At 39.6% G+C, this 15,122-nt stretch overlaps 1 protein-coding gene across 1 annotated transcript in view; it reads left to right on the forward strand.

Annotated features, from left to right (window-relative positions):
- The window catches only part of ADAM32 (ADAM metallopeptidase domain 32), a 104,367-nt gene that overhangs the window by 71,509 nt on the left and 17,736 nt on the right, over window positions 1-15,122 (forward strand). Inside the window, exon 16 of the mRNA XM_066383595.1 lies at window positions 3,152-3,347. Within this exon, the coding sequence (XP_066239692.1) occupies window positions 3,152-3,347 (196 nt within the window). The remainder of the gene's footprint in view (window positions 1-3,151; window positions 3,348-15,122) is intronic.

Below are 15,122 nucleotides of genomic sequence, written 5' to 3' on the forward strand. Positions count from 1 at the left end.
GGGTGGTTTTGTTGATAGTATTAATGAGATTTAATAAAGAATAAAAAGTTTAAAAAAATAATAAAAAAAAATAGAAAAGAGTTGTTTTTTTTAAAAAAAATTAATAATGAAATAAAGAAAAATAAAATAAAATAAAAATTTAAAAAAAAAAATTATTCCCCCCCTCCTTTTTTCCTCTCCTCTCCTCTCCCCTCTTTCTTGATAAAATCTTGTGGTGGACTGTGAATTATAACAAACAATGCCTGTGATGGAGGGCCTGAATTGGGGAAAAGTAATAAAGGGGCAAAAAAAAAAAAAAAGAAAAAAAGAAAAAAGAAAAAAAAGAGCGTATGGACCCACAAAAAGCAAATAAGGAAAAAATTTGGGTCAAGAATAAAATGATTTGCTTTTAGGTGTTGGTTGTCTAAGAGTTATGATGAGAGGATTAAGAGGAAAACGGAAAAATGGGGGGACAAATTAAAAAATTACTATTGTATTTAGTGGAACAAGAACTAGATAATATGGAGAGCCAGGGATGGGAGCACCGCTAGTGAGTTAAAAAGGTGAAATAAAAACCCCCCAAAATGCCACAAACATAAGTTTGAGTCCCAGATAAGATAATTTGTTTGTTATTGAGGTTTGAATGAGAGGAGATGTAAAGGAAAAAGGAAGAAACTAATATAGAGGGAGAAAAGAAAGAGAGAGAGAGAGAGAGAGAAAAAAAAAGAGGGAACCACTAAAAGAAGAAAAAAGAAAGGAGAGAGAGAGAGAGAGAGTTAAGGGTTTTGGAGTGCAACCCTCATAGAGAGAAAGGAAGAGAAGAGAAAAGATAATGGGAGATGTAACACTTATGGGTAGTGTAGTTCAAGGAGAGGAGAGAGTAAGACCGGTAGAGAGTTAATCGGCCAAATTGGAGGAGGAAAAAAAAAAGTATCAAGAATGAAGATAAGAGAAACAAACGAACAAATATAATAAAATGGGATAGGTTATAAAGTCTGCAGATTATTCTTGATTTTGAGAGGTTATCTTCTTGCTTTTTCTTTTCTCTCCCTCTTCCTGGTCGGTGACTCTGTACCCCGGGTTTTGCCCCTTTGCCACGCTCAGGTGAAGGTTTGCAGTTGATAAGTCTCTATGGCAATGTCATGTATTGTGCTTTAGTCTCGTTGGCAGTCGAGGCTATTAGCATTTATAGGCTCCGACAGTGAGAGAGTCCGTGTTCCTGGAGCCTTTCTCCTAGTCTTTCCTTCCTCAATTAGTAGCCTGATAATCCAGCTATGGGGTTGCTGCTGCCTCTGCCTGGATAGTAAGAGGCTCAAAGAGCTGGCAACTCCCCACTCTATTTCCACTCAGCACAGGGCTCTGGGTAAGGCTCAGTCAGTCAGAGCTGCTAGCATAATCAGGCGGGCTTTCCACCCACTCACAGACCTCTGGCTCTGCCACTCTGTCCAGTAACACAAGCGGGTGCCCACTTCCGGGGCGCTTGGAGAAAACTCTCACTCACTGGCTGCGCGCGCAGACCAGGATATCCGGCCAGCAGTCTCACGCTCTGAGTGAAACCCCCGACCGCAGGGAAAAGTTGCAGCGTTGGAATTGAGTCTCGCTCCGTCCCCGTGCGCGGCTTTTGCAAGGCGCTGGGGCGGCCCGAGATTCCGCTTTGGCCCACACAAAGGCCCCTGACTCTGCTCCTCTGTTCGATGACACGGGCGCGCACTGCCTAGGCACTCGGAGGAATCGCTCACTCCTTATCTGCGCGCGCAAACCAGGATATGAGGCCGGCCGCTTTCCCTCTGAGTGAAACACCCTCGGCAAGGAAAATCTCCACCGTTGGAATTAGTTCTCACTCCCTCCCGTGCGTGGCTTTCCCAGGGCGCTGGGGCTGCCCAGAGACTCTGCCCTCGGCCCACAGAAAGGCCTCTGACCCTGCCTCTCCATGGGGCAACACGGGCACTGACTCCCGGGGCCTAGGAAGAAATCTCTCGCCCACTAACTGCGCACCAACCAGGAGACCGGGTAAAATGGCCGCGCCGCTTGTCTTTCTTTGTTTGGGTTTGGCGCGAGTGTTAGCTTGTATTGCCCGGGTTGCCACAGGATCAGATTTTCCTCAGCTTGGATCTCCGTGCCACAGCCTGGTTCGGCCATTTGTATTCACCCCCTTTGCCCGCCTCAGTTTCTATATTCACAGTTACCAGAGAAAGCCGCCCTGTTTAGGTTAGTGAGGAAGGCGGAGCATTTCTTACTCCCTATTTCCTTCGGGGTTTGGTTATATATTTAGCCAATTTTTCACTCAATCATACCTTTGGGTGTATTGCGAAGCATCTAGAAGCTCCAATTATAGGTTTTTCTGTTTCTGGTTGAAGATCTTGTTGAGTTTTGGGGGAGATTATCGGTATTGCTTCCTACCCCGCCATTACTCTGACGTCATCTACCAGGTCATTTGTCTTAATGGTCATATTTTAGGCTATATGGTAAAGATGTTTACTCTGTTCCCTGTCTTCCTTTTTAGTTCTTTCAATATATTTTTAACAAATTTATCATATGAGAATCCCTCTATTGAACTAACAACCATGGGTTCTATGTTCTTGGCTGTCCTTCACTGACACAGTTTTTTATTTTTATCTAGAATCTTATTGTGTGTTTACATTCTTACCTCTGATCTTTTTGTTGTGAACTGGAAACCATCAATTAAGAAGTCTGAGATAGATGCTGATTTAAGATTTTTAGAATTCTATATGTAAAAGTATTATTTATCTGTAGGATAATTCAAGAGAAAGATTGTAATTCTAGATATTCCATCTTTATAAACTATGGTTGGAATAAGTATCTTTTATATGGAAGTTGTCTAATTAACACTAATTTCATTCAAAAGGAATAATTATCACAAGCTAAAAGTGATTTTTCTTCCCTTGCGCTGACACCCAAAGGAAACCTTGACTGTCATCACAGCATATTGGTGTTATACTTTTCCTTGTGTGTACATTTTATCTCCTGTTTTAGTTAAAACATTCATATTTTTCCATATAATTAGCACAATACTTCTTAGAGAAGATATTAAGAGACATTAGTGAATAAATAGATCATCAACCTATAAATGAAATAGCACAATTTTTAAATAAATATTAACATAACAATCTTATGTGTTATGCTTTATTTTTTATATTTGAATTTCTACTAGTTTCAAAGTGCAGGTAAAGCATGTAGGCCTGCTGTGCATTCTGAGTGTGACATTTCTGAAGTGTGTAACGGAAGCTCAGCAGCTTGTGATCCTGATATAACTATACTCAATGGACGTACGTGTAATGGAAGATACATTTGTTATAATGGAGACTGCCATGATCTTAATGAACGCTGTAAAATTATATTTGGACAAGGTAATGTTGTTTTGTAACATCTACATAATTGGTCTCAATATTTTATTAACATTAATAAAACAATGGACAATTATACATGTAATTTATATTCCATGTACTTACATTTAAATTTTTTATTCTGTTTTACATTATGTTTTTATTTTTCAAACTATTTTTCCCTTGGACATGACCCAACTTATCTTTTTAAAATATTTTTTATTGAGTTTTTTTGGGTGGCATTGGTTAATAAAATTATACAGTTATCAGGTGTACAATTCTATAATACATCATCTGTATATTGCACTGTGTTCACCATCCCAGGTCAAGTCTCCATCACCATCTATCTCCCCTATCCCCTCCTCCACCTTTCCTCACCCCTCTTTCTCTCCTGCAATCCCCACACTGTAGTCTGTTACTATAAGATTTTCTTCTTTTTATTAAGGTATACTGTAATTGACAACTAAAATGTATACAGTATATTTATGGTATATGACTTGATATTTTGTTAGTCATCTACATTGTGAAATAATTTCCACAATTAAGCTACTTAAAATCAATATATCCATTACATATATATGCATAATATGGGCCTTATTAAATATATATTTATATTATAATCATATATAATATAATATATCTTATATATAATACATAATATAATGTATAATTTGTTTATATTATAGTATAATACATATATGTTAATGTATATATAATATATAATTATATAATATACATCATGCAGTACATTATATATTTATATATTATTATTTATTTATGTAAATTTATATGTATATATAAATGAATTTGTTGGATCATAAGATAGTTTATTTTTAAGTTTTATGGAGTCTGTATGTTGTTTTGCATAATAGCTGTATCAGTTTCATTCTCATTAACAGTGTATAAAAGTTCTTTCTGTCCATATCCTTGCTAATACTTACCTTTTGTCTTTATTTTTTTCTTTTTTTATCTGAAGTTGGAAACCGGGAGGCAGTCAGACTCCTGCTTGACCCTGACCGGGATCCACCCAGCATGCCCACCAGGGGGCGATGCTCTGCCCATCTGGGGCATTGTTCTGTTGCAACCAGAGCCATTCCAGCACCTGAGGTGGAGGCCTTGGAGCCGTCCTCAGTGCCTGGGCCAACTTTGCTCCAATGGAACCTTGGCTGAGGGAGGGGAAGAAAGAGACAGAGAGAAGGTAGAGAGGGAGGGGTGGAGAAGCAGATGGGCACTTCTCCTGTGTGCCCTGGTCAGGAATCAAACCTGGGACTTCCATATGCCAGGCCGACATTCTACCACTGAGCCAACCGGCTAGGGCTCTTTGCCCAATTTTAACTTGGATTGTTTATCTTTCTGATGTTGAGTTGCATAAGTTCTTTATTTATTTTGAAAATTAACCCCTTACAAATGTATCATTGATAAATATATTTTTCCATTCAGTGGATTGATTTCCTTCCTTCCTTCCTTCCTTCCTTCCTTCCTTCCTTCCTTCCTTCCTTCCTTCCTTCCTTCCTTCCTTCCTTCCTTCCTTCCTTCCTTCTCCTGTCCTCCTCCTTTTTCTCCTCCTTCTCCTCCTTCATCTCATTTTTTGCTGTGCATAACCTTTTCATTTTGATGTGGTTCCATTTGTTTATTTTTTCCTTCATTTGCCTTGCCTGCATTTTCCCTTTTGTAACAAAAATATTGCTCCGAGAGATATCTGAGATTTTAGTGACTGTGTTTTCTTCTAGGATTTTTTGGTTTTGTGATTTATTTAACTTTTTAATTCATTTTGAGTATATTCTTATGTATGGTTTAAGTTGATGGTCTAGTTTCATTTTTTCATGTATCTTCCAATTTTCCTAGCACCATTTGAAGGGACTCTCTTTATACTACTGTATGTTCTTGCCTCGTTAGTCAAATATTACTTGATTATAAGAGCATGGGTTTATTTCTGGGTTCTCTATTTTGTTTTATTGATCTATATGCTGATTCTTGTGCCAATGCCATGCTGTTTTCAGTACTATGTCCTTGTCATATAGTTTAATATTGGATAGTGTGATACCTCCAACTTTGTTTTTCCTTTCTTTCTCAAGATTGCTTAGGCCATTTGGGGTTTTATATTGTTCCATATAAATTTTTGAAATATTTGTTCTAGATCTGTGAGATAAGCCATTGTATTTTTTTAATTTAAAAAATTTTTTCAAGTGAGTAGAGGGTAGACAGTGAGACAGACTCCTCCTGCATGTGTCCTGGCTGGGATCCACCTGGCAACCCCTGTCTGGAACTGATGCTCAAATCAGCTACGCTGTCCTCAGTGCTTAAAACTAATGCTTGGGACAAAAAGCTATCCTCAGCACCTGGGGCCAATGCTTGAACTAATTAAGCCACTGGCTGTGAGAGAGAAAGAGAGAGAAAAGGGGGAGAGAAAGGAGGAGAGAAGCAGATGGTCACTTCTCATGTGTGCCCTCACCAGGGATTGAACCAGGCTGACACTCTATCCACTAAGTCAACTGGCCAGGACCTATTTTTTAATTTTTAAAAAATGTTTAATTTATTGATTTTTAAAGAGAGTGGAAGGGAGAGAGAAACAGGAACATTGATTTATTTCTGTATATGCCCTGATGTAGGATGGAACCAGTAACCTCTCCACTTCAGGACAATGTTCTAACCAACTGAACTATCAGGTCAGGGCAGCCATTGGTATTTTAAAAGGAATTGTGTTGGCCTGACCAGGCAGTGGTGCAATGGATAGAGTGTCAGACTGGGACGCAGAAGACACAGGTTAGAAACCCCAAGATCGCAGGCTGGAGCGTGGGCTCACCTGCTTGAGCGCAGGGTCACTGGCTTGAGTGTGGGATCATAGACATGACCTTATGGTCACTAGCTTGAGCCCAAAGGTTGCTGACTTGAAGCCCAAGGTCACTGGCTTGAGTCCAAGGTCACTGACTTCAGCAAGGGGTCATTGCTCTGCTGGAGCTCCCCAGTTAAGGAACACATGAGAAAGTAACCAATAAACAACTAAGATGCCACAATGAAGAATTGATGCTTCTCATTTCTCTCCCTTCCAGCCTGTCTGTCCCTCTCTCCCTCCCTAAAAGCAATTATTTGGAATCTTTAGGGTTAGAGGATCTGGGAACGTGCAGATACTCCAGTACTTTCAGCCTTTTGTATAGTGCATTTTCACCAATGAAATAAAAGTTGGTTTTGCATCACATTGTATAATCAAACAACTTTTTTTCACTTGTCATTTGCTTTTCTGATGTTCTTGTTTAATAAAAAAAGTCAAAGCCTTCTTTTTTATCACTTCATATTCATTTTGAAAATTCTTAATTTTTGTAAGCAGTATAGTATCATGTCATCTGGAAATAATGCCAGTTTTACATTTTTTCTTTCCAATTTGAAAGCCTTTTATTTATCTATTTTTGACTGAATGCTGTGGCTAGGACTTCCAGCACTATGTTGAATGAAAGTGTTAACGTGGATGTACATCCTTGACTTATTCCTGCTCTTAAGAAAAATGCTTTTAACTTTTACTTGTTGAGTATAATATTAACTGTGGGTTTGTCATATTTGTGCATTGTTCTGTTGAGATATAATCCTTTTATTCCCACTTTTCTCAGTTTTTTATCATCAGTGGTGTTCTAGGTTTTGTCAAATTCTCTTTCTGTATCTAATGATAAGATAATCATTTTTATTTTTTGTTTGTGGTGTATCACATAAATTGATTTGGGGATATTGAACCCACTTTGCATTTCAGGAATAAATTCCCTGTGATCACAGTGTATGTTCATTTTAATATATTGCTGAATTTGGTTTGCTAATTTTTTGTTGAAGATTTTTACATTGTTATTTATCAGGAAGATTGACCTATAATTTTATTTTTATTTTTTGGTGTGTTATCTGGTTATTGGAATTAGGATATTGGTGGCCTCATAACATGAGTTTGGGAGCCTTCCTTCCCTTTGAATTTATTTGAATAGTTGGAGAATGATAGGTGTTAATTCTTCTTTGAATATTTGATGAAGTTTACTTGTAAAGCCTTCTGGTTTAGAACCTTTTGTGTGTGTGTTTTTAGAGTTTTTTGATTACTGACTTGATTTCATGGGTAGTAATTGGTCTGGTCAGATTTTCTGTTTCTTCTTGATTCAGTCTTGGAAGACTGTATGTTTCTAAGAATTTATACATTTTTTCTAGATTGTGGAGACCATGGCACTCTGAAGAAAGTATATCATATCTAAGGAGGGCAGATAAATCTCAGTTTTATTGGAATTATGAAACCTGAGTGTGAAGATATTTGTGTTGCATGTAAAGCTCACTAAAGTTCTTTCCACATTTGAGGTGGCTCTCAGTAATCAGATAAACAAGATGATATGTCCTGTGGATGTTAGTCAGCCTCTTTTTCCTGGTACCTAGTGTGTTCATGGTGAAACCATGTACAGAGGTTTTATGGTGCAGGATTGGAGACAATGATCGGGCTCAAAAAATATAAACTTTCCTTATTAAGATAATCTGGCTAGCCTTGGCTGGATGGCTCAGTAGATAAAGCATTATCCTGGAGCACTGAGGTCGCAGGTTGTACCCATCAGGGCATGTACGAGAAATAATCAGTGAATGCATAACTAAATGGAGCAACTAAGTTGAACAATGAGTTAATGCTTTCTGTCACACTCTTTCTCTCTTTTCTATCTCTCTTTTCTCTCTCCCTTTCTCTCTCTCTCTCTTTCTCTGACTCTCTCAAATCAATGGAAATATATATATAAAAAAAGGTGATCTGGCTACCTCTGTTGCTAAGTTAATAACCTATCAACAGCAACAGGGCAAAATTTAGCTTTTTTTTTCTTCTTAGATTCTCAGTAATATTTATTGAGACATTAACATTATGATAATTGGCAACTAATATTAATTTTAAAAGGTGTTCACATCTTTATTTTTTAATAACAGATTTTTTGAAATATAATTCACATACTATAATATTTGCCCCTTTGCAGAGTTGTATGGACATAAACACTTTTTAAAAATTAAAGTTATTGAAGTGAATTGGTTAATAAAATTATAGGTTTTAAGTGTACATTTATGTGATACATCATCTGTATATTGCATTTTGAACCCACCACCTACAGTCAAATCTTCATCCATCATTATATATTTGACACCAAATTACCTTCACTAACCCTCTACCCTTTCCTTCTGGTAACCACCATACTGTTGTCCATGTTTATGAGTTTTTGTTTGTTTGTTTTGCTTGTTTGGTCATTTGCTGCTTTCAGTACTATATCCCACATATGAGTGAAATCATATGATTCTTCACTTTTTCTGTCTGACTTATTCTGCTTAACATGATACTAGAGCACAATACCCTAACAGATTGGCCAGACACAGTCCATGTTAATGACATTAAATTTTTCCCAACAAGGGCAGCACTTTCTCTTCAATAGAATGTAATCTCTTTAAGCAATGTTCTATAGTTTATAGGGAACGTGTGTTTCATATCTTTATTTTATATTATTTCTAACAGTGTTTTGGGTTTTGGTGCTATAAAAACAATTGTTTTTATGAAACTTGGGTTTCAAGTTGTTTGTTGCTAGTATGTAGGAATACAATTGACTTTTGTATATTGATCTGTTATTTATGACCAGATGTAGTGAGATGTAATTATGCTTTTTAAGTGTAAAGAAGTCTTATTCTAATTGGTCATCAGAAAATATGGAACTGTACTATGATGTACGTATGCAATGGTTAAATAAAAATACTATATGAATTTAGAGTGAGAGGGGGCAAGATGGCAATGGAATAGGTTGACGTACCAACTTCCACCTCCCAGAACCATAGTGGATTACAAATTAATTTTAAGAACAATCATCTGGAAAAACAAACTTTGGACTAAACTAAGAGGACTCTTTAACCAAGGATCACTGAAGAAGCCACACTGACACTGGTTGGAAAAACGGAAATGCAGAGAAAGCTACTCAGCTCCCGGGAGCAGACAGCAGCCCAGAGGGATTTGCACAGTGGGAAGTGAGTTTAGTGGAGAGGGGTGGGTCCTGGACCCCAGGAACAAAGCCCTAGTCTGCAGCCCCAGAGCCTAGAAGAGGCATATGGACAGTATTTAGCTGTGAAACAATCTAAGATACTGTTTGTGAGAAAGAGACAGATTTCTCAGACCCAGGACTCTTCTTAAAGGGAACGACCAGAAAACCCCTTTCACAGCCACTCACCCGGGGCTCCAGGGCACAGGAAGAGAGGAGAGGACCAGAGTAGCAGGAAGAGAGTGTAATCTAGGAGGCACAGGGAGAAACACTTTGAGGGTCAGCCACCCTAACCCCTGGGCTGAGTCACTCCCCAAATCTAAAGTGAATATTTTTCCTGGAACCAGCAATACAGCAAAGGGAAGCAGGTCACCAGCCAAATAGAAGCTCTTCTGCTGCACTCAGAGCAGAGTCGCTTAGAAGAAGGGAGCCATCAGGGATGCAGTATCGAGTGCTAAGGTCTGAGCTGCATTACACACACACACACACACACACACACACACACACACACACACACACACACTGCTGAGTGCTCGCTGGAAGTGGGTGGCAGCAGGATGTGGAAATGCGGTCCCACCAGCAGGGATGGAAGCCAGGGGTTGGCCATGGCTTTGGCCCCAGCATGAGTGCAGCTTTACCCATGGGGGCAGAAGCCAGGGCTGGCTGCAAATGAGGCCCTGTGCAAGTGCAGTCCCACCTGGTGGGGGTGGAAGATGCAGTGATGGTAAGGGCATATGAAAGTGGTCTGACCCATGGCTGTGGGCCAGGTGAGAGAGAACGGTCCCACCTGCAGTCTTGCCCTCAGGGGCAAGGCAAAAGCTGGTGAACCAGCTGAGACCTGCAGCTGAGCACAGGAGTGCAGCTCAGCCCACAAGGCCAAGGCTTGTGGCTCCAGCATGAGAATGCAGTTCCACTCATGGGGGCAGGGCAAAGGCTGAGGCAGGCCAAGGCTTGTAGTCCAGACACAGGAGAACAGTCCTGCCCATGGGGTGGGGAAAAGGCTGGGCTGAACAGGGCTTTCAGCCCAGGCACATGAGCACAGTCCCGCCTTCAGGGGAGGTGTGGAGGCTGGGCTGGCCATGGCTTGCAACCTGGGCATGCAAACACAGTCCTGCCCATGGAGGAGAGGCAGAAACTATAGCAACAGCTGCAGCAGGCTGGTGCCAGCAATGCCTGTGCCAAAAAGCCCAAGGTGGCAGCAGAGGGGGTGGCAGGCCTGCAAACAGACTACACCTAGGGCACACAGATGCCACACACATCAGACTACTGTAATCACACCATTCTTATACACAGACAAAATGGGAAGGCAGAGAAATGCAACCCAAATGAATCAAGAGAAATCCCCAGGAAAAGACTTGAATGAGTCGGAAATAACTAAATTATTGGATGCAGAGTTTAAAATAATGATTGTTCAGGCCCTGGCCAGTTGGCTCAGTGGTAGAGCGTCGGCCTAGCGTGCAGAAGTCCCGGGTTCAATTCCCGGCCAGGGAACACAGGAGAAGCGCCCATCTGCTTCTCCACCCCTCCCCCTCTCCTTCCTCTCTGTCTCTCTCTTCCCCTCCTGCAGCCGAGGCTCCATTGGAGCAAAGATGGCCCGGGTGCTGGGGATGGCTCCTTGGCCTCTGCCCCAGGCATTAGAGTGGCTCTGGTCGCAACAGAGTGACGCCCCTGAGGGGCAGAGCATCACCCCCTGTTGGGCAGAGCGTCGCCCCCTGGTGGGCGTGCCAGGTGGATCCCGGTCGGGCGCATGCGGGAGTCTGTCTGACTGTTTCTCCCCGTTTCCAGCTTCAGAAAAATACAAAAAATAAAAATAAAAATAAAATAATGATGTTCAGATGCTCAAAGATCTTAGAGCAACAATGGATGGACATAACAAGCACCTAAATAAAGAGATAGCAAGTATAAAAAAGGACATTGAAATAATAAAAAAGAATCGGTCAGAAATGACAAATACAATATCAGAAATGAAGACCACACTGGAAGGAATTAAAAGCAGGATGAATGAAGCAGAGAAGCAAATTAGCGAGTTAGAGGACAAGATAAACGAAAGCACAGGGGCAGAGCAACAAAAAGAAAAGAGGATCAAAAAGTCTGAGGGAACTCTAAGAGAGCTCTGTGACAACATGAAGAGGGATAGCAGCTGCATCATTGGGGTTCTTTAAGCAGAAGAGAAAGAACAAGGGATAGAGAATCTGATTGAAGAAATCATAGCTGAAAACTTTTGCAAATTGATGAAGGAAAAAGTCACACAAGTTAGAGAAGCACAGAGAGTTCCATTAAGGATGAACTCCAAAAGGCCAACACCAAGACACATCATAATTAAATCACAAAAATTAAGAGATAAAGAAAGGATACTAAAAGCTATTAGAGAAAAGCAGTCTATTACCTACAGAAGAGCCCCCACAAGGATGACATCTGACTTCTCAACATAAATAATAGAGGCCAGAAGGGAATGGCAAGAAATATTCAAAGTAATGCAAAACAAGAGCCTACAACCAAGACTTCTCTATTCAGCAAGGCTATCATTTAAAATTGAAGGAGAAATAAAAAGCTTCCTAGACAAAAAAAGTTCAAGAAATTCATTACAACCAAACCAATGCTACAAGAAATGTTAAGGGGCCTGCTGTAAACAGAACAAAGAGGGGGAAATCTAGCAAAAGAGGAATACAGATTAAAAGAATAAAATGGAAATAAACAGCTACATACAGTGATACTTTGAGATATGAGCAGACCAACATATGAATTTTCTAAGATACAAGCTGTGACTCGGTCCATATTTTTGTTCGAGATCTGAGCGAAATTCTGAGATATGAGTTGTGATTCAGGAAGCTGCCACCAGTTGGCGCATTGGTGCATGGGTACAGTATCGGCAGCACAACACCAGCATCTGTTCTTTCTCACATGTTACCTGCAGAATCAAGTCAAATCCCATGCACTATACTCGTTCTTGCATTTTTTACTAACTTTTTTGTGTGCTATCATGGGGCTGAAGAAAGTGAGTGTAAAGGACAGTGGTGAGAAGAAGAAGAGAATGATGTCGATAGAAGTAAAGCAAGAAATTATAGAAAAACATGAGCGTGGTGTATGAGTGATTGAACTGGCAAGGCTGTACAACTGCAATACATCTACAATTTGTACCATCCTTAAACAAAAAGATGCCATCAAAAGTGCAAATCCAGCAAAAGGAACTACAATTCTGTACCAATTAAGGACAAATATCCATGAAGAAATGGAGAAGCTTCTGCTGGTGTGGGTGAAAGAGAAAGTGCTGACAGGAGATACAGTGACAGAGACTGTAATATGTGAAAAGGCACATATTATTTATGGCGATTTGAAGAATAAAGAACCATCAACCTCAAAAGAGACAGCAGAAGATACGTTTAAGGCAAGTCATGACTGATTTGAAAATTTCAAGAAGAGATCTGGCATCCACTCAGTGGTGAGGCATGGGGAAGCTGCGAGTGCTGACGTTAAGGCAGCTGAGGAGTACATTGCACGTTTTGCTGCACTAATCGCAAAGGAAGGCTACATCCCCCAACAAGTGTTCAACTGTGATGAAACAGGATTGTTTTGGAAAAAAATGCCCTGGAGGACTTTCATCACCACAGAAGAGAAGAAGCTGCCAGGCCATAAACCCATGAAGGACCGTTTGACCCTTGCATTGTGTGCAAATGCAAGCGGTGACTGTAAAGTAAAGCCACTGCTAGTGTATCATTCTGAAAATCCTTGAGCCTTTAAGACTCACAAGATTCTTAAAGAAAAACTGCAGGTTATATGGCGCACCAATGCTAGGGCATGGGTTACACTGCAGTCCTATTTTCTTATCCATGCAGCTACCCTATGTCTTTTGATTGGAGCATTTAATCCATTTACACTTAAAGTTATTACTGATACAGTGGTACCTTGAGATATGAGTTTAATTTGTTCTGTAACCGAGCTCGTAAGTCAGTCAACTTGTATATTAAACTTCTCCCATTTAAAATAACTGAAATAGATTTAATCTGTTCCAGCCCTGTGAAACATCCCCAAACCATCCTAAATTATGAAAAATGACATGTTTTTAATTAAGAAGCACACATGTATACTTTACCAATGCATAACAAAATATATGAAATAAAAGAAAAAAGTATTATTTAGTACTGTCTTCTTACTTTGGAGACAGACAGGTGCAGCTAACAGAGATGAATGGTGGAGGAAGAGGGAAGGAGGAAGAGATGCAGACATCGTAGACATGTAAAGTAAAATTGCACTTTCTTAACACTAAATGAAACTAATACTGCATTTTCTTTACTTTAAACAAAACTGAAACTGCACTTTCTTTACCTAAAATGAAACCACAAGAACTTAATTGTAAAAAAATGTGCTTTCTCTGTTTCTGGTTGGAGATCTTGTTGAGTTTTGGGGGAGATTTATCGGTATTGCTCCCTACAGTGCCATTACTCTGACGTCATCTCAAAATGTACTTTCTTAACTTTGAACTTAACCTAAGCTTAACATTATGTATTTTTCATTTAATCAACACCCGTTTTTGCCTTTTTGGCTGCACTTTCAGCATTTTCACTTGCAGGACTTTTGAGTAAAAATCTATCCAAAGAGGTTTGCTTTTGCCTGCCTTTTAAAATGTTACAGAAATGTGACAAACAAGTGTCATTAAAAAGTTCTGAAGAAGGACCAGTTGAAACTTTTTCTGAGTGTTTCTTTTCAATGAAACTTGAAAGCTTCTCCCGCATTGCCATCATGTCTTTAATTTCGACTTGTAGAAATCACTTCCTCCGACTCTACCTCCTCCTCACTACCAATCTCTTGCAGAAGCTCCGTATGTTGCATCATCTGTAGCTCCTTCAACTCCTCAGTTGAGAGTTCCTCCTCATGCTCCTCGATGAGCTTGTGTATGTCATCCTTATCTACCTCCAGACCCATCAATTTACCGAGGGACACAATCTCCTCCAATGCTTCTACCTCAGTCTCGGTTTCTGGTTCGAATCCTTCAAAGTCTCTGTTTGCAACAACATTAGGCCATAATTTTTTCTATGCTTATTTCATGGTTCTTCTTGTAACCTCTTGCAATGCTAAGTCAATAATGCAGAAACATATCACAATGTTGTAGTGATCTTTCCAAAAACTCTTCAAAGGGTTAGAATTGTATTCTCAGGCATCTCAAAGCAGCAGCGGAACAAGTGCTTTGTGTAAAGCTTTTTAAAGTTAAAAATGACCTGCTGATCCATAGGTTGCAAGATTGAAGTCGTGTTGGGTGGGAGGTAGAGGACTTTCACGAATTTGAACTCATCAAGAATGTCATCTTCAAGCCCAGGTGGGTGGCCTGGAGCATTTTCAAAGATTAGTAATGCTTTCATATGGAGTTTATTTTCTTGAAGATATTTCTTCACCACATGTTAGGACACAAAACAAGTCTCAAATTTAAGAAGATTGAAATTATATCAAGCATCTTCTTGGATCACAATGGCATAAAACTAGAAATCAATTACAATAGAAAAACTGAAAAACAAACACTTGGAAACTAAATAGCATGTTACTAAATAAGAATGGGTTACAAATGAGATCAAGGAAGAAATAAAAAAATTCCTTGAAACAAATAAAAACGAACACACAACAACTCAAAATTTTTGGGACACAGCAAAAGCAGTCCTGAGAGGGAAGTTCATAGCATTACAGGCATACTTTAAGAAGCTAGAAAAAGCACAAATAAACAATTTAACCCTGCATCTAAAAGAACTAGAAAAAGAACAGCAAGTAAAACCCAGAGGAAAAAGAAGGAAGGAAACAATAAAGA

Source organism: Saccopteryx leptura, chromosome 4 (assembly GCF_036850995.1).
Source record: "Saccopteryx leptura isolate mSacLep1 chromosome 4, mSacLep1_pri_phased_curated, whole genome shotgun sequence".
NCBI classification, from domain to species: Eukaryota; Metazoa; Chordata; class Mammalia; order Chiroptera; family Emballonuridae; genus Saccopteryx; species Saccopteryx leptura.